The 26938-nt window shown below is 41.4% G+C and overlaps 1 protein-coding gene across 6 annotated transcripts in view; it reads left to right on the top strand.

Annotated features, from left to right (window-relative positions):
• The window catches only part of LOC134804535 (nuclear hormone receptor FTZ-F1), a 126800-nt gene that overhangs the window by 79955 nt on the left and 19907 nt on the right, over positions 1 to 26938 (top strand). For 4 of the 6 annotated variants that reach the window (XM_063777633.1, XM_063777632.1, XM_063777631.1 and 1 more), the window contains exons 1-4: positions 220 to 1438; positions 20257 to 20879; positions 26299 to 26557; positions 26762 to 26862. In XM_063777633.1, coding sequence (XP_063633703.1) covers positions 940 to 1438; positions 20257 to 20879; positions 26299 to 26557; positions 26762 to 26862 — 1482 coding nt within the window. In that variant the 5' untranslated portion in view covers positions 220 to 939. Of the gene's footprint in view, positions 1 to 219; positions 1439 to 20256; positions 20880 to 26298; positions 26558 to 26761; positions 26863 to 26938 lie in introns of those variants that run through there. The other 2 variants (XM_063777630.1, XM_063777634.1) reach the window with 2 other exon arrangements.

The following is a 26938-nucleotide window of genomic DNA, read 5'->3' as shown; positions in this document are numbered from 1 at the left end:
CCTGAAATGTTTACTTAACAGTGACGTAAGTGACTGACAGTTTTGACAGTGACGTATCTGTCGTAGTTTTTTTGGTCTTGAACTACGATTTTCAGTTTAGAGAAATAGAACCGCATAAAGCAACTTATTTCTCGTGTCGTAAGCAAATTTCTTTAAATATTAGTTACATACTATATTAAACCTAGGTATATTTTTTTATTTCGGAGTTGAGGTAATGCAGGTTTCCCATTAATCGGATCCTCTAAAGACCCTTATGGCATGTGAAGTTAGGGCAGATTGCGTCGGCGCTGATACTTTTCAGTAGACATGCTGCAAGCGAGAGCGCTTACGATGCGAACATAAACACAAGCTCGCTCGCAGCAACCCTGCCCTGCTGCGGCACCGCGCGCAACTGGGTCAGTGGGCCGCCCCCCGCGCCCCTCCCCGCCCGCCTGGTGGCGCAACCGCGCGAACGCGCACTAACATAGACCTGGATCGCGGGAAAGTGGGTCACCGACTCACTTTCACTTATTACATGGGCTCCTAATCGTTTTCCATTGTGCGAGCGGGCGGGGGCTCGCGGGTAGCGGCGGGGCGCGCATGCGGGAGGCGCCGGCACGCGCGACGTTGTCGCCGGCTGCCAGTCGATCGCGGGACGTCCACAGAGTGGTACGCGTGTCGCCGTCAGTACCACTTGCGACGATCGTAATTGAGCGCGCGCCTTCAAACTTACGAACGGTTACCACGCACACCGGCGCCGATAGGACTTTTGACCACACTCGCTTAGGACAACATGTGCTGGATTAACGTGCCTCTTCCTGTAGTGTTCGAACAGGTGCAGCCCGCAAACGGCAGATAGTGTTGCGGCTAGACCGCTAGTGAACTCGGTGACTGTGTAAACGTTGTTGCGGTTGAACGCCGGTAGGATTTGCAATAAACAGCCGCTACGTGCGGCCGAGTATGACGATGGACCAGCAGACAGGCCTCATGTCCCTCAACATGTCCCCGTTCGATCTGAGCCCGGGACCCGAAGGCTCGGGTTCGGGCGGCGGGCCCTCGGGAACTTCCCAACAGTATGTGCCACAAGGCGCCGCCTACCAGTGCGGGCCGGAGCAGCAGTCTTTCGGCTACGCCAATTTGGATCCTTCTTATCTATTTCCCACAGGCGCCGGCGGCGAGGCTGGTGCCTACCTCCCGGCGACCGGCGCGGTGTGCGACCAGACCGACACCAAGGATGTCATCGAAGAACTGTGTCCCGTGTGCGGAGACAAAGTCAGTGGATACCACTATGGCCTGCTCACATGCGAGTCATGTAAAGGATTTTTCAAGCGGACCGTACAAAATAAGAAGGTGTACACATGCGTCGCAGAACGAGCATGTCATATAGACAAGACACAGAGGAAACGCTGTCCCTTTTGCCGATTTCAGAAGTGTCTGGATGTCGGCATGAAGCTTGAAGGTGAGTGATAGATCTACTTCTCAAATTATAGCTGTACCATTTAACCTTTAGTTACTCTCTCCTAACACCATTGACAGACTAAGGGCCAGTTGCACCAACCATATTTGACAGACTGATCAACGGCAGCCGGCGCCCCCAGGCACTTTACTATGAAACTTTCCATACATACAAATTTAGCGAACTCTTTAACGATACGAACAGTTTGGTGCAACCGAGCCTAAAGCTTCAGAAAATCCCTACGCCTACGTAATGTAGCAGGTATATATATATATATATATATCCACCTATAGTACCTATGTATGTACGTACGGCTGCAGCGTATTCAGCCACAATACTTGCATTTCCGCCGCTTGCGAGGTGTATAGGTACCTTTTTTACAAGCTTTTATTATGTAGCTGTATTACAACTAGCCCTTCCAATTTGAGATATTCGTGGCTATCAAACTTCATTTATGATTTAGTCAGGGTACCTACCAAAATTTTACTATTTTCAACGTTCCAGTTAAGCATAGGAATTCGCTGTAGTGATCAAGCTTATGATCTTACAAATTGGTCGGTAGGTAGGTACAGTCGAAGTCAAAGATATGTTAAAAAATGTAAACAAACCTACCTATGTTGTACTAAATACCTATACATATTTCCATTCACGAATTAGTTACGTAGTTAAATTCAAGGGTAACTAATTTCGCTTGGCGGAGCCTTCCGTTTCTCAAATTCCTTTTTAAATGTGTTACTTATGATTATCGACAAGTAGGTACATAACATAAGACAAATAAATGACTTTAATGATTCTGAGTCCCTTTGTAAAAGTTATTAGACATCGCAGATCGCGCCATGTCAGTGTCAGACAGACGCCCCTCTATAGGTAGATAGCTAGTAGACACGTAGAGCGTAACATAACATCGGCATCCTGGGCGACCTTCACCCATTTACGCTTAACTGGTTGGTAATTTACATCGCAACTGGTTATCCCGGCGTTAACTTTTTAAGTATACGAATTAGGAAATGGTGTACATTTGCATCGTGTTACATTACTTAGCTATTCAACATTTTAAAGTTTGTTATAATAGTATTAATAGTTAAAGTAAATACCTATGTACATACCTGTCTACTTGCCTAACATGCCTACTCAGACTGGATTTTTTTACCTTAAGGGGGCGATTTTTGAATTTCGATCGCTCGATTTCGTCACTCGAAAATCGGTGGAAAACGGCGAAATGCTAATTTTTAAATAGTACAAGCGATAGAAATTTGGAATCGAGTGGTATTGACCACTCGTTTTCAATTCTATTAGTAGAATTTAAAAGCCTAGTAGTGGAGATATTATTGAACGAAATACACGAAATCGAGCGGTCGAAATTCAAAAATCAGCCCCCGACGTTCGCTTAACCAAAATTCTACCCAGTCGTCTGTTTGTACATAACTACAGAAATGACAGTTGGATTTCGCAGATTGGATACCTATCTACTTAAGGGGCTCCCCCGCGCCAATGACCTTCGATCTGAATCCCTTCGTTTTCTAATGTTTTTTGTAGCTTGTCATATTAACAGCAATGGCTTTAAGGAATATAGTATTCCATATTTACTTTAAAGTTCGTTGTATTCGAGATATTTGGCATCAAAGTTGGAAAATTTTAGGCCAAAAAACTGGTTTTCTAGCCATAACTTTTGTGTTAATAAGTTTAAAATTAAAATCCTAGACACGTCTTCCGGGACGTCAAAGACGAACCTAGATATGTAAATTTCGTATAGGTATGTAAGATCCTTCACAGCCATCTATTTAGAAACATGTATTTTTTTTATAATGATTAAAAAAATCATAAAAAATAAGTATTCATTTCTTTCAAAATCCGGTAGACAAAAATGAAGATAAAAGATTGAAGAACTGATAGACAGTCTGTCTTATAAATCTATCTGTAGTGCAATTGTGCAAATGTAGGAGATACATGATTAAAAACTTGTCAAATATCGATGAAAACCACAGGTAGCCACTTAATAGATTAGCCAGTCGATCTATCATTGCAGTGGGTATTTGGGATAGTTAAGTCTTCTTCTCCCTGCCCTTATCCCACGTTATGTGGGGTCGGCACAACATGTTTTTCTCTTCCATTCTCCTCTGTCTTTCGTCACCTCAGCACTCACTCCTTTCTTTCTCATATCCTCTTTCACACAATCCATCCATCGTTTTTTGTGTCTACCATCCGCTCTCCGCCCATCAACATTCATCCCTAACATTCTTTTGTCTATATAGCATTCATCCCTCCTCATTACATGCCCATACCACGCTAACCTACTACTTCTCATCTTCTCCGTTTCTGGTGCTACTTTCAAACTTCCCCTTATATAGTCATTCTTAATCCGATCCTTTCTCGTCACTCCACACATCCATCTCAACATTCTCATTTCCGCTGCATGCACTCTTCTTTCATCCGCCACTTTCGTCGCCCAGCATTCTGATCCATACATTACAACAGGACTCACGATCGTCCTGTAGACTATCCCCTTAAGTTTAAGAAGCATTCGTGGATCGCAAGTTGTTCCAAAGACCTGTCGCCATTTCATCCATCCCGCATTTATTCTATTTTTCACGTCACGGTCGATGTTTCCGTCACTTTGGATCAATGATCCAAGGTACCGGAAGTCAGAGCAGACTGGTAGGGATCTCGGAGTAAATAAGTAGGGATACACCATCTAAGGCAATATGGGAAAAACTGGATAACACACACCACCACAGAAATTAGTTAAGTATATTATAAAAACGTAGTTTAGTTAGGTTATAAATAGTGAAGCCACCTAACTAATTGAAGGTCTTGACATTTCTAATTTGACACATCACTTGGTGAAAGGTCAAACTTATATACAGTACTTAATGATTAATGATCTTTGTAAGTAGGTAGTCTAGCAGATAGATACACCCATAAGCGCAATATTAATCCCAGAGAAGAATAAATTCCCCAAAAAGCGATCACGTCTAATCAGTTTCTAATGCCTACCTCTTTCTAATCTAAAGATCCAAAGGTTTGTGCCAATCGTGGCGTGTGTCATTGTTTTGGTAGCTACTTCCACGGCTTCCACCTAAAGTAGTACCGAAGGGCGCCTACGCTAGTAGACGTTTAAAACGATAGTGGATGACTGGTTTTCTATACAAACGTAGTCCCGATTTTCCTCCCTGGGTAGGTATAGGCACTCAATAATTCAAGGGGCTGTTAAGTATCCCTTATAATTTATACTAACTAATTTAGGCGTTTTTATAGAAATAGAAATAGAAATATTTTTATTCGTGAGCACAAACACAAAATAAAAACTTATACTGGCGGCCTAGCCAAGGTGACGATCGCCATCGCTTCGCCATCGAATCGGTTTGTGTCTCTCTATCACTCTTCCATATTAGTGTGACAGTGACAGTTGCGTTTCGTTCGCTACGGAGCTTTAGCGATCGGCATATTGTCTACGGGGCCTGAACAGAGAAACATAAAAAAGAGAAAGTGCTACGAAATGGTCTCACCTCAGCATGTTGCTGGCGACTTCCAGCGCTGATCTTCCGATAAGACCATCCGGTGAAACAATCACGACAGGTAACATAAATAACAAGAAAATTAATATATACATTTTATAATTGTAAAGTTGGAGCAAATTCTACATTAGACATCTCTAATCATTTCCCTACGTTTATCGTCATTCTCAACCTTGGCCATTATTAGGTTAGTTGAAAATAATCGAACGACTGAAGTCGTATTTACTGCCATTTTTAGGGTTCCGTACCCAAAGGGTAAAACGGGGCCTATTACTAAGACTCCGCTGTCCGTCCGTCCGTCCGTTTGTCACCAGGCTGTATCTCGTGATCTGTGATAGCTAGACAGCTGAAATTTTCACAGATGATGTATTTCTGTTGCCGCTATAACAACAAATACTAAAAACAGAATAAAAAAAGATTTAAGTGGGGCTGCCATACAACAAACGTGATTTATGACCGAAGTTAAGCAACTTCGGGCGGGGTCAGTACTTGGATGGGTGACCGTTTTTATAGATAATGGTACGGAACCCTTCGTGTGCGAGTCCGACTCGCACTTGGCCGGTTTTTTTTAATAATTAAAGATTTTTTTTTCAACTCTAAAAGGTATTAGACTAATAAATAATTAATGGACGTATCTATTGGTACACTTTTGGCCCAGGCTGTAGGTATTTGTAGAATCAATACATGCGCGATCTAAGGTTTGCTTTGAAGTTTATTGCTAAGAGCTGCTTCTTTCATTTCTAGGGTTCCGTAGTCAACAAGTCAAGTTCCACACTGCTACTACGAAGCCGGTTATTATTATATATGTGTAATAATTACTATAGGCAATGAATTTAAAAAGAATAGGTACTATCACAGGTAGGCGAGCTAAGAGTTCACTCGTTTTTGACTAACGAGATTAACAAGCCATTATAAAATAAATAAATATTGGACAATCTTTCACAAACCGACATATTCCCCCAATAAGCTCAATAAGGTTCACAATTCATTAAGGTTTACAAGGGGGTGGCCGAGCCTCCCCACTGCCCAATGGTTCCCTGCCTCCCCCCCTACTCTGCTACGATATATGCAATAGATACTTAGGTATAAATACTTATACGTATATTCATATGAAACAATTAAAACATCCATAACTCAGGAACAAATTATATATTCGTGATAAACACACAAATAAATCCCCTTACTGGGATTCAAACCCGGGACCTCCCAGCCTAGCCCAGTCGGGAGTGACTCTGCCTACAAAGCATGATCTCGGGTTCGACCTTGGTAAGGACATTTAATAGGGTATTTGACAAATTTATATTAATGGAATCTGTCGATCAAGTTTGTTTTGAGGATCAAATGTCTGTATGGGACCCATTGTCTTGAAACAATACCAAAGTCACAAATGATGGTCAAAGTCTGGCGCCCTTTTGTCGGTGAAATATTGAGTTTATGTAGGTATATTGTTGCTATATATATTTATTTATAAAATGTAAGGAATCGAATGATACCATTATTTTATTTTTATTTAGAACTTAAAAGAAAACATTTTTTTTAACTTCGAGGTCTTGTACTTAGTTATTATTCCCATATATTTTATAAGTTTCCAATTTATTGTATTAAATTGGTCATTTTCTATCTATTTAACTAGATTTAGTTATAAAATTCAAGAGTGTCAACAACCCTAATTGTGTGTATATAACAAACATTTATTTCTGTTGTATGGATGTTTTCTGTGCACATATACAAGTATTAATTTATAAATAATTATATGTAGGTATATTAAATATCGTCGTCTAGTACCTACAATACAAGCCTTATTGAGCTTACTGTGGGACTAGGTCGAATTGTGTAAAATTGTCCTATAATATTTATTTATTAATACATATACTATAGGTATACATATTAAGTAAAATTATCTACAAAAATAACCACATAAATATGATATGAATTGACTGGTAAAGACTAATTCACGCTTGCGACGGCCAATACGGCCATATCTAACTAATTTAGTTTAAGTAGGTACAGTCAGCAGCAGAAGTTGTTAAGCGGGCGAGGTGTTCAAAATGATCTTGACGCGACTACTGTTAAGAGAATAAGAGCGTGTCAAGGTAATTTTTAACACCTCGCCGCTTAGCAACTTCTGCTGCTGACCGTACATAATTTACTTTTCGGAGTTTAGTTTTATACCGTTGTAGTAATAGTTAAGACGACCGGTGGGATAGCCTAGTCCAGTGGGTAGTGACCCTGCCTGTGAAGGCGAATGCTCCTGGGTTCGAATCCCGGTAAGGACATTTATTTGTGTGATGAACACAAATATTTGTTTCTGAGTCATGGGAGTTTTTCTATGTACATAAGTATTGTTGTATTTATCTATATAAAGTAGGTATGTTTATCGTCGCCTAGCACCCATAGTAGGTACAAGCTTTTCTTAGTTTGGGGCTAGGTTGATTTGTGAAAGATGTCATCTAATATTTAATAACTGGGAGACATATAAAAACTCAAAAATGCGCGTTTTCCCAGAGATAAGACCTAGCTAGATTGATTTTTCGCCTCCGAAAACGCCCATACAGCAAATTTCATCGAAATCGTTAGAGCCGTTTCCGACATCCCCGAAATATATATATACCTATATATAAATAAATAAATATAGAAGAATTGCTCGTTTAAAGGTATAAGATTAATTTATTTATTTAAACAATAACTTAATTAGTTAAATATCAGGACGGAACCCTACACCCAGCATGAATAGACATCTTACATACATATAATTATTATTTTACTACGTAGTTGTTGTTAAAATTGAATAATGTTTATTGGTAATACGAAGTATTTTATAATTGTTAGTTATTGCCAAAATAGCATGAAAATTATGTTTTGAACAATCTAGTATCATTAAGCATGACAATACCTAACTTAATATTATTATCATGCCATTTGCACCTCAATTCCTATTACTGTTTACTGCACAGGCACCTGCAATAATATCTGGCACAACAAATCACGCAAAAATACCTATCGGTCACAATCTTATAGTCATAACAGCGAGTTACCTACATATTTTTGCACGCCACTGTTCGGAAATGTGGCAAAAGATGGTCTAAAACCAAGCTGGAAAATAGGCAATAGCTGTAGCACCTGAACCACCACTACTACAATGTTTCATTGTTATCATCATCTGTCATTGGTGACAGTTCGCTACAGCAATGAGTATAATTTAAAACATATAGATGGTCAAGCAAATCTTGTCAGTAGAAAAAAGGCGCGCAATTCAAATTTTCTTTGAGACGATATCCCTTCGCGCCTACATTTTTCAAATTTGCCGCCTTCTACTGAGAAGATCTGCTTGACCAACTTTAATCAATAAAAGGTCTTTTTTGGCGCAACTTTTTCCTTCAAAAATAAAATTAGGTTATTTATAGGACCAATTTCTAGTTTAAAAAAAAAAAAGAAATGTCAAAACCATTCATTCATTCAGTCAGTTCATTCGATTCAAGCTTAAGGCGATTTTTACTCTTGTAGCTGTTTGAAGCAAACAACAGAAAAACGGCTCTTAAAAGTGATAAAAAAAGTAAAAAAGGCGGTATCGGAAAATACTCACTGAATTGGATAGTGTAAATTGTGTTTGACTAAAAAATACAAGAAACACGTGTCTACGCTCGCTATAAAAATGAGTTTTTCTAATGAATAAAATGATATTCTTACGCTGACGTGACGCCTACCGAAATTCAAGAGACAGCACAGGCAGTGGCTAGTAATTTGCTACCAGAGAAATCGCGGGCTAGTACTTATAGTTATGCAAATGTTTTCTTATTTCCTCGCAGTACTCGTGAAAAGCACTATGTAATGCCTCGGCCGGAAACGCTAAAGATGGACTCGTATTATTTGAGGGCCTCCACTAACGTGTCGCCCTCAAACTCACTCGTCCATCTTTTAGCCGTTTTCCGTCCTCTCCTACAATGTACTATTGCGTCTTTCGTTGTACGGTCATCTGCGACAATATATTATATTACCCTTGGAATATCCTATCTGACACTAACTTTGATGCCAAATATCTCGAAGACAAATTAACTTTGAAGTAAATGTGGGATACTATATTGCTTAAAGCCGTTGCTGTTAATATGATAAGCTACAAAAATCATTAGAAAAATTAGGGGTTCAGATCGAAGGTCATTGGTGTGGGGAGCCCCTTAAGCTGAAACTGGGAAATAGTAGACCATAAATAGTGTCAGGTACGAAGGTAGGAAGAAGGTTGTTCAAGTACGTAGCTTGATTGCATTCCTAAACGCTGAATGCGACTGAAATCTGCCGCCGGCACTTACGTATCGTCGACGTCATAACTCATCAATATACTCTGAACGCGCGGTCAATTAGGCTAGGGTTGGCTACACAACAATACTAGTATGGAAACATTATGTATAATAGACTCCAACATTTTAAAATGATTTCGTCATTTAGGTAGACAGACACTAGGCATTTGCTTTCCATCTTAATTATCATAGATACGAATGACGTATGAGTATGAAACAAGGAGCTAATTAAACTTTAATAAATATTTTCGTAGGTCAGTTTCACCGGCACCGACTTTAAAGTGGGACAGTTTGATGACCACTATAAACGTCATAAATATTGACGATTATGGTGACACTTCCACTATCACTCCAAAGACTGCAGAGTGAGCGTTGTCCGGCTCTACCTACCTGTAATTTACTATCTTTTTTTGTTCAGAGGTTAAGACGATTGTTCTATTGCATAAAGCAGCATATACATTAATTAATTAATTACAAATTAATATCATAATTAAGCTTGACATTAAGAATGCTTTCAACTCTCTGGAACGCGACACTCTTCTTGCAGAGGTTCGGGAGAAAGCCCCAGCTCTTTACCCTTTCTTGTACCAGTCCTATTCGTCTCCTTCCAAACTCTTCTTTAACGGGTCCCTTATTCCATCCCAGGTCGGTGCTCAGCAGGGGGACCCGCTTGGACCCCTTATCTTCAGCCTGGCTATTCAAAAAGTCATATCTAGATCTCGATCCCCTTTGAACGTGTGGTACCTCGACGACGGCACTCTGGGGGGTAGGCCGGAGGAGGTCGAACAGGACCTGCTTGCGCTCCTTCCACTTTTTCGGGAGCTGGGGCTCGAAGTGAACTCTAGTAAATGTGAGTTTTTTCCTTGCAGTGCCAACTCACAACCTTCCTTCTCTTTGTTTTGTGCCCTACTCCCTGGCCTCAAGGAGTTATCTACCCAGAATTTTAACCTTTTGGGTTCCCCGATGTTCCCCGCAGCTATACCTGAAGCCTTCAAGGTGAGAGAGCAGCTTCTTAGGTCCGCTGGCGAGAGGCTGAAAAAGCTCTCGGCTCATGTGGCACTTACTTTGTTAAGGTCCTGTTTTGCCGTTCCCAAGGTGATGTACTTTCTGCGTACTGTACCTGCCTGGCTGCACCCCGGCCACATGGACTCGTTCGACCTGGTGGTGAAGGAATGTGCTGAGGGTGTGCTGAATGTCTCTCTGAATTCAAACCAGTGGGACTTGGCTTCGTTGCCTATACGGAGTGGCGGTATTGGCATACGGCGCGTGCGGGATGTGTGCCTTCCGGCTTTCCTGGCGTCGGCGGCGGGGGCCGTGGACCTTGTCACTAAGATTTTATCGTTAGATGGTGGCAAGGCAGAAATACCTTTCGCTTCCGATGCGTTGTCGGCCTGGGAGGCTCTCAACCCGGGTGCGTCAGTGCCTGAACAGCCGTTCCGTCAGCGCTTGTGGGACGAGGTCGGGATTAAGCGTCTGTTTGACTGTCTTTTAGGCAAAGCTTCTGGTGCGGATAGAGCCAGACTGAACGCGGCTTTGGCGCCAGAATCTGGGGCTTGGTTGCACGCCCTTCCCTCCCCGAACTTAGGCACCCTGCTCGACAATGACTCGTTGCGGGTGGCCGTTGCTCTTCGTCTGGGCTGCGATGTTTGTCAACCACATCTATGCATCTGCGGGTCCATGGTGGAGAGCAACGGGCACCACGCTTTGAGCTGTTGCCGATGCGCGGGGAGGTTTCCACGCCACCACGCGTTGAACGACATTGTTCGAAGGGCGCTGGTGTCAGCCAACGTCCCGTGTGTGCTGGAGCCGCCGGGCCTTAGTCGGTCAGATGGCAAAAGGCCGGACGGTTTGACTCTGGTGCCGTGGGAGAAAGGAAAGTGCCTTTTGTGGGACGCCACCTGCGTCAGCACATTTGCCGCCACGCACCTTGGCCGCACTGTGCGGTCGGCAGGTGCAGCCGCTGAGCAGGCGGCGTCCCTAAAAAGGGACAAGTACTCGGGGCTAACGAACTACTTGTTCGTCCCCTTGGCTGTGGAGACTTCTGGGTGTTGGTGCGCGGAGGCGAAAACTTTTCTCGGGGAGCTGGGGCGTCGCCTGCAGCAGAGGGGTCTCGACCCCCGCTCCGGATCGTTCCTAGCGCAGAGGTTGTCCATCGCGGTTCAACGCGGTAACGCAGCAAGTGTGATGGGCACCTTTGCGCCGGGGGCGATGCGGGGTGGGTTATTTGATTAGTTTTTATAGGTTAGTTTGGGTTTAGTTGTAATTTATAGTTTTAGAGTTTACTGATAGTTTATTTCTTAGTTCTTAAGTGAAATTGACATTAATGTAATTCTCGCTTATTAATTAAATGTAAAATTACAAAAGTGATCCTCTTAAATGCTACTTTATGCAATGTTGAGCTTTTATAAATTGCATGTTACGTAGGTAACCTAGCAGTTCGCGCCATGTCAAGGGTTATAGTTTAAACCAGACAAGAAGTCCATGATAAGCTAAAAGGAAAGAATTATTAATAAAAAGGTGATAGAGTTGAATAATTGAAATAATGTTGTGGGGCGGGGTTTGCTTGTGCGCGGATCGTTCTAAATTTAAAACGCGCGCGGCCGCAGAGCGCCCTGACCTACATGCGGCGGGGCCGCGATGCGGCGCGCGCGCTGCTCGCCCTGCGTACGTATTTGTGCGTGCATGTACATGTACACATCGCTTCTCTGTGTTAGTAATATACCTATTCGCCATTCCGCGTTTCGCCAGATGCCGGACGGTATTTGCAACGTCTACTTACGACTCGAATAAACAAACTCACGATTAATTCCATTACTTACCAGTCATAGAACATTTAGAAACGTGGTTAAATTAAGGCGACTCCAATTTTAATAGCAAAACCGTATAAACAATATTTTTATTCAAAATGTATCCAATGCTTTTCTAAATGGCGAAAAAAACTTGGGAAGCAGCTCTTTTCTATAAAAAATTGTAAACTACCGGGTTTATTGTCAATTCAGTTGAAGTTAATCGCAAACGTCGTGCAACGCAAGCATGTATCAGATGACACAATTCACACAAATCGTTGGCTGACCCGAATAGCGCGGTTGCGAGAGCCCCGCACCGCCTGCTCGACCTGCGCCGAGCCTTGTGCAATGCCACCGAGACACCGCACTGGCTCCGCTCGACACACCACTGCTCGAACCCGTCGGTTCACTCGCCTGCCACCACTAACTTAGCAAAGCCTACATTTCATCCCAATAAACTGAAAATGATCCTTGATAACTGTCCGTGATAACTGATCAAGATGTCGTCATCCTCCTGATTCATCCTTGAAGCCGGAACTCGGCCAGACAAACCACAGACAAAGAAAAGAACCTGAAATACGACCTGGATCCTGGATTATAATTTTTATAAATTATCGAGTTACCGATATAACGATTTCTAAGTCGTGCTCTTTAAAAATTTATAGCGAAAAGTTGTAAGTAAGTAGGTCCAATATGCATAGGAAAGTGTACTAATTGCAATCAAATCAATATAGTATAACGAGGCGACGTTAAATTGTCTATGTTGTTTTAACATTACAGCTGAACTGAATTATTTTAGATCGATCGTTTGATTAGATTTTTTAAATCGACAGTATTACGGGTGTGAGACTGTGAGTCCTTAATACCTAAGAACATGGTATGACGTGAACGGAAACAAGTCAGGCGGGGTGGTGTATCGGGCGCGCGTCGGCGAATGTATCGTGCGTTTCGACACAATCGGCCGCCGTTCGGTGTCGGTGGGGTGCGCTCGCGCTGCTGCGCAAGCGCTTGTTTCACAAGACACCTCGGTCGGCCTGTCGCAACTCTACCCAAATGTGACCTGAACACGTATCACATTTACACACATCCACGGGCAACCGACTCGAATTTGCTATGGTGCCTGTCGAAATCTTAGCTACAGACTCGTAGCAACGTAATCGCCCGCTAAGAGGATTACCTACGTCGAAATGTAACGCGACGTGAGCTCACACCACATTTGCAAAATGGTTTTGAAAACAATTCTTATACGTTTTACGTAAGAAGTATTTGACGTTTACATATCCGCAGCTAGGTACACTTATTCTATAACTGTCGGAAACCTTGTAAGAGGCTACCAGATGAAAAGCCATAGAAAATAATTAAACCCAAATAATTTCATACAAGCTTCCTACGTGTTTAAAAAGAAACTAGACACTGTCTAGTTGGTATAGACGGATGGGATGATTTAATTTTATATAAAATAGTCGCACTAGTTAGACATAAACTAATTGGATCTCATTTCTTATTAACTCCAGTAAAAATTTATTAGTACCTTCAATTCGCTCAGGCTTTACTCATTTAACATAACTTTGGTAAAGCCTTTGAAACTTTGTGGAATTTCAATTCTTGCCACGGATAGTGTTTATTGGAATGGTTTTTAATAGGTACTAGACTTATAAGTGGTATAAAGTTCTGAACTGGACGCCGGCTGCCCGGTCGTCAGTGCGCAAGCGACGAATAATTGTTAAAATTGTTACATGGATGGCTGCACATAGAATGCACGCCATTTTACGTAACTTACCTCTTGCTATGCAAAACTGAACTTTACTCTTGGGCTTGGGTTGGGCATGCCATAATTATGACGAAATGCCCCATCTTACTAGGAATAAGAAACGTGCAAACACCTGTTTTGAATAAGAAAATTACAACTACAAACAATGCATCTATTTATTACAACTGTTATTAAAATTTATAAATACATAATTCATCAAAAGTTTTGTTTCGGCAGTTTCGGTATAAGACGCCCGGTCCTTAGCCAAGACGACAGATGTTAAATAACAAAAAATGCGCGCCAGTCAACTATTTCGGCGCGCTGCCTTGACCCGAATCGGGTGTTTCGACAGAGCGGCCTCGCAAACCACCGGTCCTTTCTATTTTTTAGGCATTACCTGTCCTGTCATTATTACGATGGCTGCACGAGAGCCGCCATCTTGGATAGATTTTGGTGTGGACGCGTCAGAACAGAGCGGCGTGAAAACCGGTTCCAATGCGTAAAATATATACTGTATACTGTACAGCGTGCGTGGCCGTGGCGGGGAAGAGAGCTCATGCCAAGGCGTGCACTGAAACCTTACGAATGTCTAATTGTAGGCTATGTTATAAAGCATTCGTGTTGTGTTGGTATGAACGTCTTATCGGAATCCAGTCAGTCTCCGTCGTACTCTACATACTATGAATAGAAGAGCATCGAGATCTTGACACAGTTTGGTAGATGATCGCGGGTGATGATTTATCTTGGTTGTGTAACGATCCGGCTGCCGCTATCTGGGCCTACGATCGAGTGCGTGCGGGCGGCCGGCGCGGCGGTCGGCGGCGCTCGGCTGCCTTCGCCGCCACTCGGACCACGGCGGGGGACAGCGAGCGGGGTGCTGCCAGCCTTGACCAAGTTTCACCGACTCGTCGGTATAAGGAGTGATCCCCACCTCTTCCCGTCCTTTCGGTGCAAATGTGCACTACTATTCTTTATTTCATTATGATTTTGATTGCAAAGCGAATCTTTTGACAGTTTTGGCGTGATGCGTAGAGCTAAAAACAGTTGAATTTTGGATGTGCAGGTAAATTCTTTAAGAATCTGCTAAAATTCTTGTATATGATAATTTTGACATGGAATAAACAGGAGATGGGCATAACGTTGTTCTCGTAACCTCGTTGTCAAGGTCGACCTTGACCCATCTGAGAGAAGTGGGACATAGCCACAAATAGCATCAGAATGCGAGGTGAACTTCTTACGTACGTGTCTATTTCTGCACATCGTTCGCTGTCACCAAGACGCGGATTTTGATTTGTAAAAATGACCTTGACCTTGATCTAGTTTATTCGTTTAATAAACAGACCTGACCTCGTTTACTGTATTATCGGCAAGTATCGCGCACTCATTACGGCACTATTAGATGCACAGCAAACGCATTGTGTTCTAATTAGAAAAGCCAGCTAATTTAGATAAAGGTCGTGGCTGCGATGCGGCGCAGCGCCCTGTAGCCAAATACATTTACTTACATTAAAGACGAACTGCCTAACACGGAAGTACTTTAACGTGGGTAAGACAACAAGGCAACGCTTCAAACAACGCTGGATTCCAAAACATTAAATCCATCTAAGAAAGGATTAGGTCCTATGTCTCAATGTACCTACATCTAGCGCAGATCTCACTTCTTACTAAAATCCCTTCATGAAGTACAATCCAGTTTGCAATATGAAACTGCACTCTGCGATGCTTAAATCCGTTACGCTCGCCGTCCTGCTCCAGTGAGTACCGACTTTGCATAACCCTGTCCTTTTCGTGCAGAAGCGCGTTGACTACAATAAAAACTGGTTGTTATTTTTAACTCGTGGGTTGGGCGAGCCGGCAACTCACTGAAAACCCCCTCCGTTCCAGCTTCAGTGTTATTTATTTGCCATCCATTTAGCATACTGCTATACTGCTGCTATTCCAAGCAATGAACTTACACAATTGCCAAAACCCGCCTAAATAAACTCTCTTCGTTGCTTTGAATTCTAACTATGAATTCTTAATTTAAATTGCGTAATTGCGTATTGTTCATGAACATCACATAGGTGTAGAGAGACTTCTTCTTATTGATTAGATGCAAACCCACAAACATAGTTTGCCCCGCGTGTGAACGCTTTTATCACCTTTATTTACTTAACATGCGATAGAATATCACGACCTAGTTCTGCTTAAATGAGAGCTATTGATGACTAGAACGTGCGCAAAGATTAATTAATATTAGATCCGATGAAAAATTAAGTAATATAAACTTGTAAAAGTAACTAGTTAGTTCTGTCGAAGTTTGGAAGTTACGAAGAATCTTGAATGGATGTTAAATAATTAATACGAACTAGCTGCCCAGGCTGAATTTGAGTACCCTCCCAACAAATCGGTTAAAATCTCGACATCGTTCTCACCGAACTGCAAGAAACTGTATGGAAGCAAAACTTAATATCTCGGACAAGTGGAACGATAACCGTCCCAAAAGGATTGGGATAAAACCACATGGCTTCTCATTGCCGATGCATTGTCTCCAAAGTGCGATTGCAGGGCATCGAGATCGTGCACATCATTCAGTACTGTCCACTTAGTAAATACGACGGAAACCCGGCAGACTTTGTTTACCATCGACAGTGACGTAATCCAATGGATACAGAACCTTAAAAAATATATCTTTACCCACTGAACGATTATACCATACGAATAAATTTAAAATGGATGTTAGTAGTGTATCATAGTCGATGGAAAGCATTTTTTTATTTCAACGAAATTTGTTAATAGTATATCAAGGTTACAAGTGGGACAAGACGATGTAATACTCGTAGAACTAGAACTACATAATAATATGGAAAGAATCCGTGATACCTTCAATAATACCTTTAAAGTAACCTAAGGGCAAGGATAGCAAGTTTAGTCAAGTAAAAAATGTCAAAGCCACGCCACGCAGCAGCTTAATCAACAATTTAATTATCTGTATTAATTATTTTCAAATCCTCTAATTAACACACTCATTTTAGGGTTTAGTAGTCACCTAGAAACCACTGGTTCAAAAAGACGTACATACAAAGCGCTGCGAAGGTAACCTCATGCTTGTAATTTGTAATGTGCAACATACTAATATCCCCTGTTGGCCTGTTCTAACAGAATGGTAACTACTTCGACTGCAGGCATAGTATCTGAGAATGACCGTTTTATTCTATGTTGCCAAAAACATACAAGTTACCGTAAAAGTATAAAACTTTGCCGTTTAACATAACTTTGCCCACCGCGTCACAGTTCAGTAAAAGCGAAATAACTTAAAAGTAGTTAGGTACAGATACACTTTCAAGTTTTAAGTTTTATACTTTTGCGGTACGTACCTTTTTGTTGTTTTTAAAGTAGGTACTGTGAATTATGGTCGATTAGCTTCCGCTACCGATTTCGTCTTTGTGGAGTGATGATTTCCATGATAAAAATTATCTTAAAGATGATGTCCTTCCACCGGACTCAAACAATTTCCAAATGAAATTTCGTCTAAATCGGTTCAGCGGTTTATGCGTAAAGAGATAACAGACAGACAGAATTACTTACGCATTTTATCATTCGCTTGCCCTTAGCCCATTCATTTGGGGTCGGCGCAGCATGTCTTTTTCTTCCATACCTGTCTCTCGCCCGTCATCTTATCATTCCTCGGTTTTCCTCTAGCGTTACTTCCCTCCACATTAATTCGTAATACATTTCTCGTCACATGACTTTCATCCCTCCGCATCACATGCCCGTATCACGCTAGGTGATTTGCTGTTACCTTTTCTACTATGGGTGCAACTTTCAGGCTTCCTCTAAGTACTCATGCCTTATCCTATCAATTCTTGTCACACCATACATGCATCTTAACAGTCTCATTTCCGCTACATGCAATATATTTTCCACAATACTCTGATCCATACATGTCAACAGGTCTTAGGATGGTTTTATAATTTTTACCCTTAAATAGAAGAGGCATTCGAGCTTCGTAAATGACTCCCGTGACCTATCGCCATTTCATCAATCCTGTGCTAATCCGGTTTTTCACGTCACGGTCAATATCGTATGGTGTATGTAAGAAGAGAAGTACGTGACGATGACGTAAGGTCGTGATTATAACTTCTATCGAGATGATTTAGTTTAGTCCAATCAGGGACCGGTGCGGTATTCCCTTTGAGGGTTTCGCGCTCCCTTAGATTTGGCTTTTTAAGCGCTTTTTAATACGGGTAAGCAGTCTTTTCGAATGCCTGATACCCGTTCCTAAGCGCTAACCTCTTGAAGGGGTACCCCTTATAACGTTTATCGATTTTCATCTTTCTATTTATGAAAATAGGATCAATATTAAAGCCCGTAAAGGTGCTCAGATCAAAAACCAGATCCCTCCTGCCTAGTCGGTAGTGACCCTGCCTACGAAGCAGGAGGTCCCAGGTTAGAATCTTGGTAAGGGCATTTATTTGTGTGTTCATCACAAATATCTGTTCCTGAGTTATAGAGGTTTTCTATGTACATATATAAGTATTTGTATATTATATATATCGTCGTCTAGTACCAACAACACAAGCCTTACTGTGGGACTAGGCCGATCTGTGTAAAATTGTCCTATAATATTTATTTATTTATTATTAAATACGAAGGGAAATTATTATGTACTACATCTGTAATTAAAAGTGTTATGGCACGGTGGCTTATATCTCTGTAACTATAATACGTACATGTATAGTTTTGGTATCAGCGTACGGAAAGTAGCCATTACTCAGAAATGTGCCGCTGACATAGACGCATTCAGAGCTAAATTGACCCTTATTTGCTGTGTTTATTTAGATTACTAAATAAATAATGAATAATTATATTCATTAGTCCATTACTTAACTGAATTCGGCGAAATTGGTGTCATATGATAGATCTTATTCCATGTTAAAGAATAATTATATAAATAAAATACGCAGGATTATAATATTAGCAGTTAAAAATAAAAAAAAGTGTAATTTTTACAGAAATTTTACAACTGCTCTTGTGTGAGGCTATCGTGTGCGAAAATTAATGCACAAAACTAAAGCAAAATAAGGTGCAGGGGGGCAATTTCGAATGCCATGAATATATCTGGACATATGTCCAGATAGCGAAAAAGATGTGTTGTGTGTGACTCTAGTTAATAATGTAAAACATGGAAGATATTTCGATTAGTTGAAATTATCCCGTAGTCGAAATCGCCCCCCTGCACCTTACCTCGGATAGTAAGATGAAGCCAAAACGGTTCTTTACAATCGGCTTTAACCCTAGGTAGCAGAACCAGTTCATCTCCTGGTGGCGCTATAGCGGGTTAGAACGCACGACGGCCTGGCAATCTCGAGTTCCTGTTGCTAGTCACTATCGGTGTCGAGTACTTACTTATTGCTGTGAATATATTGTCTAATAATTAAATTGAAGTACTTTAGGTATATTATTTAATAACGTATGCGGATTTAAATTTGGACAAACTTCAATGTCATATTAAATAAATACAACATGGTTATTTTTTATAAATATTCATGTTTTTTTAATAATGTATTGCAACCAACGTTAAATGCAAGAAAAAGTTTATTCCAATGCGATATTTTTAACGGAAGTTGTGGTACTTTATGTCCATAGCTGTCGAAAATACAAAGGTTAGCATTTTTATAGGTTTCAAATTATATCTTCCTTAGAAAAACTTTTATAAGAGACTTATATGCTCGACATATTTCACATTCACGTCCGTTGGACCATTGGTGATCTCAAAATAATAGTTATTACCTTGCCAAGAATTTCCATTTTAAGTGACATATGATTAGCCCCCATAAATCCCATAATGCAAAAGCAGCTATTTTTTAACACTTTTGGCTGAATGACATAGCCGCATTTTCAGAGTTATATTTTTTATTTTCGGAGACGGTGGGCTTAAAATTTTCTTGAATGTTTGTCGATGCCCATATCATCAATATATTTTTAAACAGTTTTCTTCTTCTTCCTCGTTCCCTCAATGCTGAGGATCGCGACACACATAAACAAACAAATACACACACATAGATAAACAGTTTTACTGCCACATTTGAATGTTCGCGTGACCTCTCTGTAAGATTTTGTGACTCAGCAGGCCGTCATTTTATTTAATCGATCTCTCTCAGAAAACTGGCTAATGCTGGAATGTTTCCCTGAACAAGGTTTTCTAGCGGTAAAGTTATAAAGACACAGACGTAAAATATCTGCATCGATTGATGGTATAGTCATACGTACCACGTCAACCACGTGCTATATCACGCCGCATTGCAGCTCGTCGATAAAAACCGTTCAGTCGCTCGTGGGAATGGAGTAGGTCAATTAAAAAAATCCATGTGGCTATTCTAACAATGATTATAATATAACTTATCCTTTATCCTATGTAAGATTCCGCAAAATATGATAAAATCAAGTGTTTGTTGTTTAACCATATATCTGTACATAACATTATTAATTGTTACAGCTGTTCGAGCAGACCGTATGCGGGGAGGGCGAAACAAATTTGGCCCTATGTACAAACGAGACCGCGCTCGCAAGCTTCAAATGATGCGACAGAGGCAGATAGCTGTGCAAACACTGCGAGGATCGATCGGAGACGGTAGCCTCGTACTAGGCTTTGGCTCTCCCTACGCGTCAGTACCAGTGAAGCAGGAGATTCAGATACCTCAGGTGTCATCGCTGACGTCGTCGCCAGAGTCGTCGCCGGGGCCGGCGCTGCTGGCCGCGCAGCCGCAGCCGCAGCAGCCTCCACCGCCTCCCGCGCACGACAAGTGGGAGGCGCACTCGCCGCACTCGGCGTCGCCCGACGCCTTCGCCTTCGACGCTCCCGCCACCAACGCCGCCACGCCCTCCAGTACCGCCGAGCCCACGAGCACGGAAACCCTGCGAGTCTCGCCCATGATCCGCGAATTCGTCCAGACCATTGACGACCGCGAGTGGCAGAACTCACTCTTCGGACTCTTGCAGAGCCAAACTTATAACCAGTGCGAAGTTGATCTCTTCGAGTTAATGTGTAAAGTGCTGGACCAAAACTTGTTCTCTCAAGTGGACTGGGCGCGAAACACCGTGTTCTTTAAGTATTTAAAGGTGAATTTCCAGATAAGTATGAGAATCCTTCCCTAATCCCCATTCCGCTCCCCGGTGTACACCAATTTTGCTGGCGAAAGTGTAGCATCGCACTGCTTAGCGAATTTTATGTGGTTTTATTATAGAAAAGCTATGCGAACGATTCTATTCCAGAAGTAGTTAGCGGAGCGCTAGTCGATAGTGTGAGTCGAGGTTCATGTGAAGCAGCGACGTGGAGGTGCCGGTCGCAATCGATACTTACGCCGCGCCGCGTACGTCCAACTAGGTCAAGATCCCACAAGCGTGCCGCTTGGCGCCTGCCACTGACTGTACGGGGACGGCCAGCCTTTACAAACAAACACATCCGTACCTGCTCCATCATGATTACCTATCTACTTCCTATTCCTACAAGGTACAAGCTCCATGATGTAAACACGCCGCCGCCGAGCGGTTTACATTTTAAATAAAGTCATTCATTGTCTAAGAAGTAAATTCGTGAGATTAAAGTAGCATATATTAAAAAAATGGGAAATACCAAAAACGTTGGAGACGCGCATTTATGGTTTTTTTACTGGTGGAAAAGGTAATCAAATTACGAAGGAAGTACATATATAAATAAAATACAGGACGGTCTTGCTTGAGTCTCTATGTAAACTCGGTTGCCTTAGACCCCCAGTAGGCCTAGCTCATGATTGGGGCCAATATCTCGCCCGCGAGATAGACTACCCGTCTTTTTCTAACTGTATAAAGAGGGACAGGTAGACTATCTCGCGGGATACTGTCGCGCCAATCATGTGCTAGTCCGACAGATACTAAAATGCCAGTTCAATATTTTTTTTATATTTGGGGACAATCTTACACAGATCAACCCAGCCCCAAACTAAGCAAAGCTTGCACTATTGGTACCAGGTACTAGGGGACGATATACATACGTATATATATAAAACTCCCATGACTCAAAAACAAATAGGTATCTGTGTTCATCATACAAATAAATGCCCTTACCGGGATTCGAACCCGAAACCATCAGCTTCATAGGCAGAGTCACTACCCAAGTACCCACTTGGCCAGACCGGTCGTCTGAATTGACCAATTTTCTACTAAATACCTATATGAAGTTTTATACTAAAATGACAGTTGATTTGCGCTATCGAACTATTTTAATCGTATCATTTTAATTTCTGAGATAAAATAAACAAGAATTAAGAGATCAATCAGCGAGAGGCAATCGACAGAAGCGGGAACATCGTTGGACCCACGCCGTGGTCGTCGTACGCTTACGCAAGAGCCGCAGCCGGTCACGTGGGCGTGCGGCGTTGCCATCCCGCACGACGACAGTTGTCCCTCTCTCGCAGACGGCGTCCATTTTACGAATAGCGATTTTTGTTTCGGCTTAGCGGCGGGGCTTGTTTACGACTAGTTCTCAGAAATTAGGACATCGTCGAATCTCTATACCTACTTTGAGATATAATATAAATGCCTTAACACTCCCCTGTGCATGTTAATTCAGCCCGATGGTAACTCCTGATTGCTCCGAAACTTGTCGCATTGCATGCGTCATAGAAATACGATGATTTCATATGATAGTTTTAGGTAATTACTGTAATTAGGGTACACACCCGTGTTGAGAAACTAGAAAATAATAATAAAAAAAAAAACTAATGTTGGCGTTGTCCAACTTAAGTGATGTAAAATGGGCACGTAGCGCTGAAAGCGCTGAGCAATGCGGACTCTTCCCTCCGGCCGTGACGTAACGCGAGGCGGCAACGCTGCACTTTCCCGGCGCACTTGACACACTGGCCGTGGCCGCGTTGCCCGAGAAAGCACTTTTTACCGCGGGCGCGTAACCACACCGGTCGTAACGGAACGCAACCTTTCTTCGCTTTCTCTTACGTAATGTTACCAGTTACGATTAGTCGCTCGCATAACAGCACGATGAACTTGGGCCGCTTCAACGGCCGGTCGATGACGTTGTATTTATTTAATCATGCACCACACAAGTCGATACGAAATTTAAATTTTGTTGAGTTCCTTTTTACAATATTTAGTTCAACGGTTTGTACACAATGCGATGATCGATTGAGTAGGTTTGAAAAAAAGGCAACATAATTTAAAAATAAATTTTGTGTTTCATCGCTTTGTTTTCTTTCAATCTTATTAAAGTTGCTCTTATACAGGCAATCGGAAATGCAAAAATAAGAATTAATTTTTATTTTGAGATTCACATCATTCGTTCTTATTACGCTGAGAATTTTGTTGTAACGAAATTTTGCAATATTATAGATATTTCGTACGAAATGTAAATTATTGAAACCTAATACGCCTTAGCTTACAGTGGCTTTGATTTGATCCGGTGGTGGTGGTGCTTAAATAGGTTAGCAATTGAAATATTTGTTTAGCTGTAACATTTACATATTGTGAAATTTCGAAACCATACTTACTCGAAAGAATCTTGTCACAAGATATATCTATTGCATGCATATTGAGGTCAGCACCATCGCGTATCGTCGCCGCTAATAACTCTCCACACATCAAATACAACAAAACATCCGGTACCCTTACTGAGACAGCGGGAGATACTGTTTGACGTGACGTTGGTACCGCTTCGGTACGTGCTGCTTAGTACAGTACCTAACTTCGATGTTTTAAGGGGCCCACTGATTAACAGTCCGCCGGACGGTATCGGCCTGTCAGTTGTTCGGAACTGTCAAAATTTTGTTCTAACTGACAGGCCGATACCGTCCGGCGGACTGTTAATCAGTGGGCCTCTTTACAGTTAGACCAAGTTAAGTTTTGGTATCGTTAATGTTCTCTTGCCATATAAAAAATTTGGTTTTTCGTGAAGAAGAAAAAAAGTTTACGTGTCTTTGATATTTCTTATAAAAATCTTAAGAAACATAAATGTTTCTTTGCAATTTGTTTCCAGCTACAAAATTTCAACATTAGCGTTACAACATTTCAATAAAGTCATAATGGCAGTTGCTTAAAAGTAACGCTCTACATAACTGAATACAGACAGACACATTCGACATTTCGTTTGACTGCCGCGGTACCGTTCGGCCTACATTTGCGGTTATTATATAACTTATACATATTCGTTAGCTCTATATCATTTAGTATCTTCTGAATGTTAACGTGTTGTAAATCGTGTCAACCGGATTTTTTGCTGAAACCAAGTTTCTGAAGGTCCAATTTTGCTCTAGTTTCAGCCGAAACATGATTTTTATGCCGAAACCGAAACTTTCGGCTGATACTACCTAAAAGACAATTCCGGCGCGGCCGGATGATTTGACAGTTTTTTGGCCGATTCCGAACCTTCGACTGAATAGTGATGAATAGATCTAAACCTTTTTAAAATGATTTACTCTTTAATATAAATTGTCATAAGAACAGAGCTTTCTAGACGAGTGTTCAGTCCCGATGTTAAGTTTCGTCACGTAATCAGGCACGCCGCAATCCATTCCGACTTTGACCTACTTCGCGCCGGCTCTTGTAAAATGTCCGCTGTGTGTGTCGTTGCCGCATTACGCTACATTACACTGGTCAACGTTTCCCGAATGTCTATGTTTTTACAACGCTTGCTGATTGAGGTCGCGATTAAGGATAACCCTCTGTTGGTTGATGGCTCAATGAACACTACTAAGGCCTTATAAGCAGTGATCGTTAATTTTCCAGCAATTTTGGTGCAGCATAGTAAAAATAAAGGATTTTCTTCAATTTTTTTTCTAGGGAGAGGATTGGTTAAGGTTAATATTACTGTTATTAACCCTAATTATCTATTCCACCTAGAGTAGGGCATACAGATGCTTTTAACCAACAATGCTGCACCAAAATTGCTGGAAAATTAACGATCACTGCTTATAAGTTATTCGCCTCTCTTGAATGTAGAATATAGCAACCGTGAGGATGTATACTCATACTAAGTATATAATAGTACTGTTGGTCTCGATGTCTGTGTATTTTTGTTATTTATCATTGAATTTAGATTACACCCGTCCATATTAAATATAATTAAAAATGGAAACAATATCAAATAGCAATACACGGTTTTAAATTTATAAAATGCATAATTTTTACACGGGAATACCTAGTGTTGAAAGATCGATTCGAAAGATAAAATATTCTGATTTCGTCTGGCCGATCTCAATTCATCGCGTTGAGCAAGATACCGGTGTGGCAATCGCGCTCAGCTCTAAAATTCAGTTGTAACATTTCGTAAACTGCAAATTTAACGCGCTCGCGCACCGCCCTGTGTTTTCTAATGCAATTCAATAAAATGTGGGTCACGGAATGACGCCGTGTGCGCCGGTCGCTGTCAGATACGACCGCAGATCGCAGATAACGTGTATTACGGCAAATTGATTTTAGCAGATCACATTACAGTGGAAACTGGATAAGTGGAATCGCAAGGGACCGGCTGTTTAGTTCCGCTTATCCAGGTTTTCCATTTATCCAGTTTTCCACTTAACCAGGTTCAAATAAAACGTTTTCTCACTTACAGAGGCTCTCGCTAACAGAGGTTGTGGATGCTAGTAATGTCGCTTATAGAGGTCACGTATGGTATGATCAAGACTTAAATAATCATCTTTTATTAAATATGTATGTAGATATGTATGTATTAACAAAAATAGGTATGTAATCCTGACTTTAAAAAAAGCAATACTGTAAATAATTCACAGTACCTACTCGTATAGGTACAATTTTCAAAATTACAAAAACAAAATCACTCCTAATATTTATTTATGCAAGAGAAACCAGTATGGTTAAATAAATCAATGTACCGATTGTACTTTAATGCAAAAAAAAACTGAACGATGTGTGATCCCATACAAAATACGTAGTTAAAATACGAACCATAATGTTAACGAAACAAACTACCCTTCTTGTGACGGTTTATTAAAAATACAAATTTTATAACGCCGAGCTATTCCACTCATAGAGGTTTCGGAGACGGCTGCTTCCAGTTACAGAGGTAAAAATAAGAAATTTTCGAAAAAATGGATTCCGCTTGTAGAGGTCCCAAAATTCCACTTATAGAGGTAATTCGTTGCCAAGGGACTGGAACCGAGAACTTGGGTCCACTTAAAGAGGTTTTCCACTAACCCAGGTTCCACTTATCCAGTTTCCACTGTACTTATATTTTGCATCACACGAACCTCAATACTCACAGACCTAGGTCCCATTTTTTGCCGTTCATTTAAGCCGCAGATGCTTGCAATAATCATATAAAAAGTAAAGTAACGAGGCAGGTTACAATTACAGTGTTTTTTTTTTGTTGTGAATCTGCTAGCGTTAACTTACTAACATTAACCAATACTTAAACTGCTTCTTTACTTTTTTTGTCTTGTAAATGACGGCAAACTGTCCTCTCTTTTGCGGTAACATTGCGACGAGATCGTTTGCAATGTGAATATTGCAACGCGGCGATGGTTTGTTGCAGGTTGACGATCAAATGAAGCTGCTACAGAACTCGTGGTCGGACATGCTGGTGCTAGACCACCTGCACCAGCGCATGCACAACGGACTGCCTGACGAGACGACGCTGCACAACGGCCAGAAGTTCGACCTCATCTGCCTGGGACTACTGGGCGTGCCCGCGTTGGCCGACCACTTCAACGAGCTCCAGAACAAACTGGCCGAACTCAAATTCGACGTTCCAGACTACATCTGTGTTAAATTTCTACTTCTGCTTAATCCCGGTCAGTACTTTTCCATTGTTTATTTTTATTACCTACTGCCTGATCTAAGTATATCGGTTTCTGTACATATTGCCCCCGAGTATTATAATTTTACGCTATCAAGCGAATGAGAATTTTTATTTTTGTTTTTTTATTGTTATTTTACACATTAATCACACTCATAGGATTAGTTGTCTGTCTTGAAGGATTTTCCTGGCATTTCAGACGTGAGGGGCATCGTGAACGTCAAGTGCGTTCGGGACGGCTACCAGACGGTGCAAGCTGCGCTTCTAGACTACACGCTCACCTGCTATCCAAATATACAGGTTATTATTATTTTTTATTATTTTTAAGTACTGTAAGAAGAAATTATAGTAAACGTACAGTCCATCTGTCAACTTT

This window comes from Cydia splendana, chromosome Z (genome assembly GCF_910591565.1).
Source record: "Cydia splendana chromosome Z, ilCydSple1.2, whole genome shotgun sequence".
Taxonomy (NCBI): Eukaryota; Metazoa; Arthropoda; class Insecta; order Lepidoptera; family Tortricidae; genus Cydia; species Cydia splendana.
Note: the sequence above shows the minus strand (reverse complement) of the source record. Positions and strands in the feature narration are given on the sequence as shown.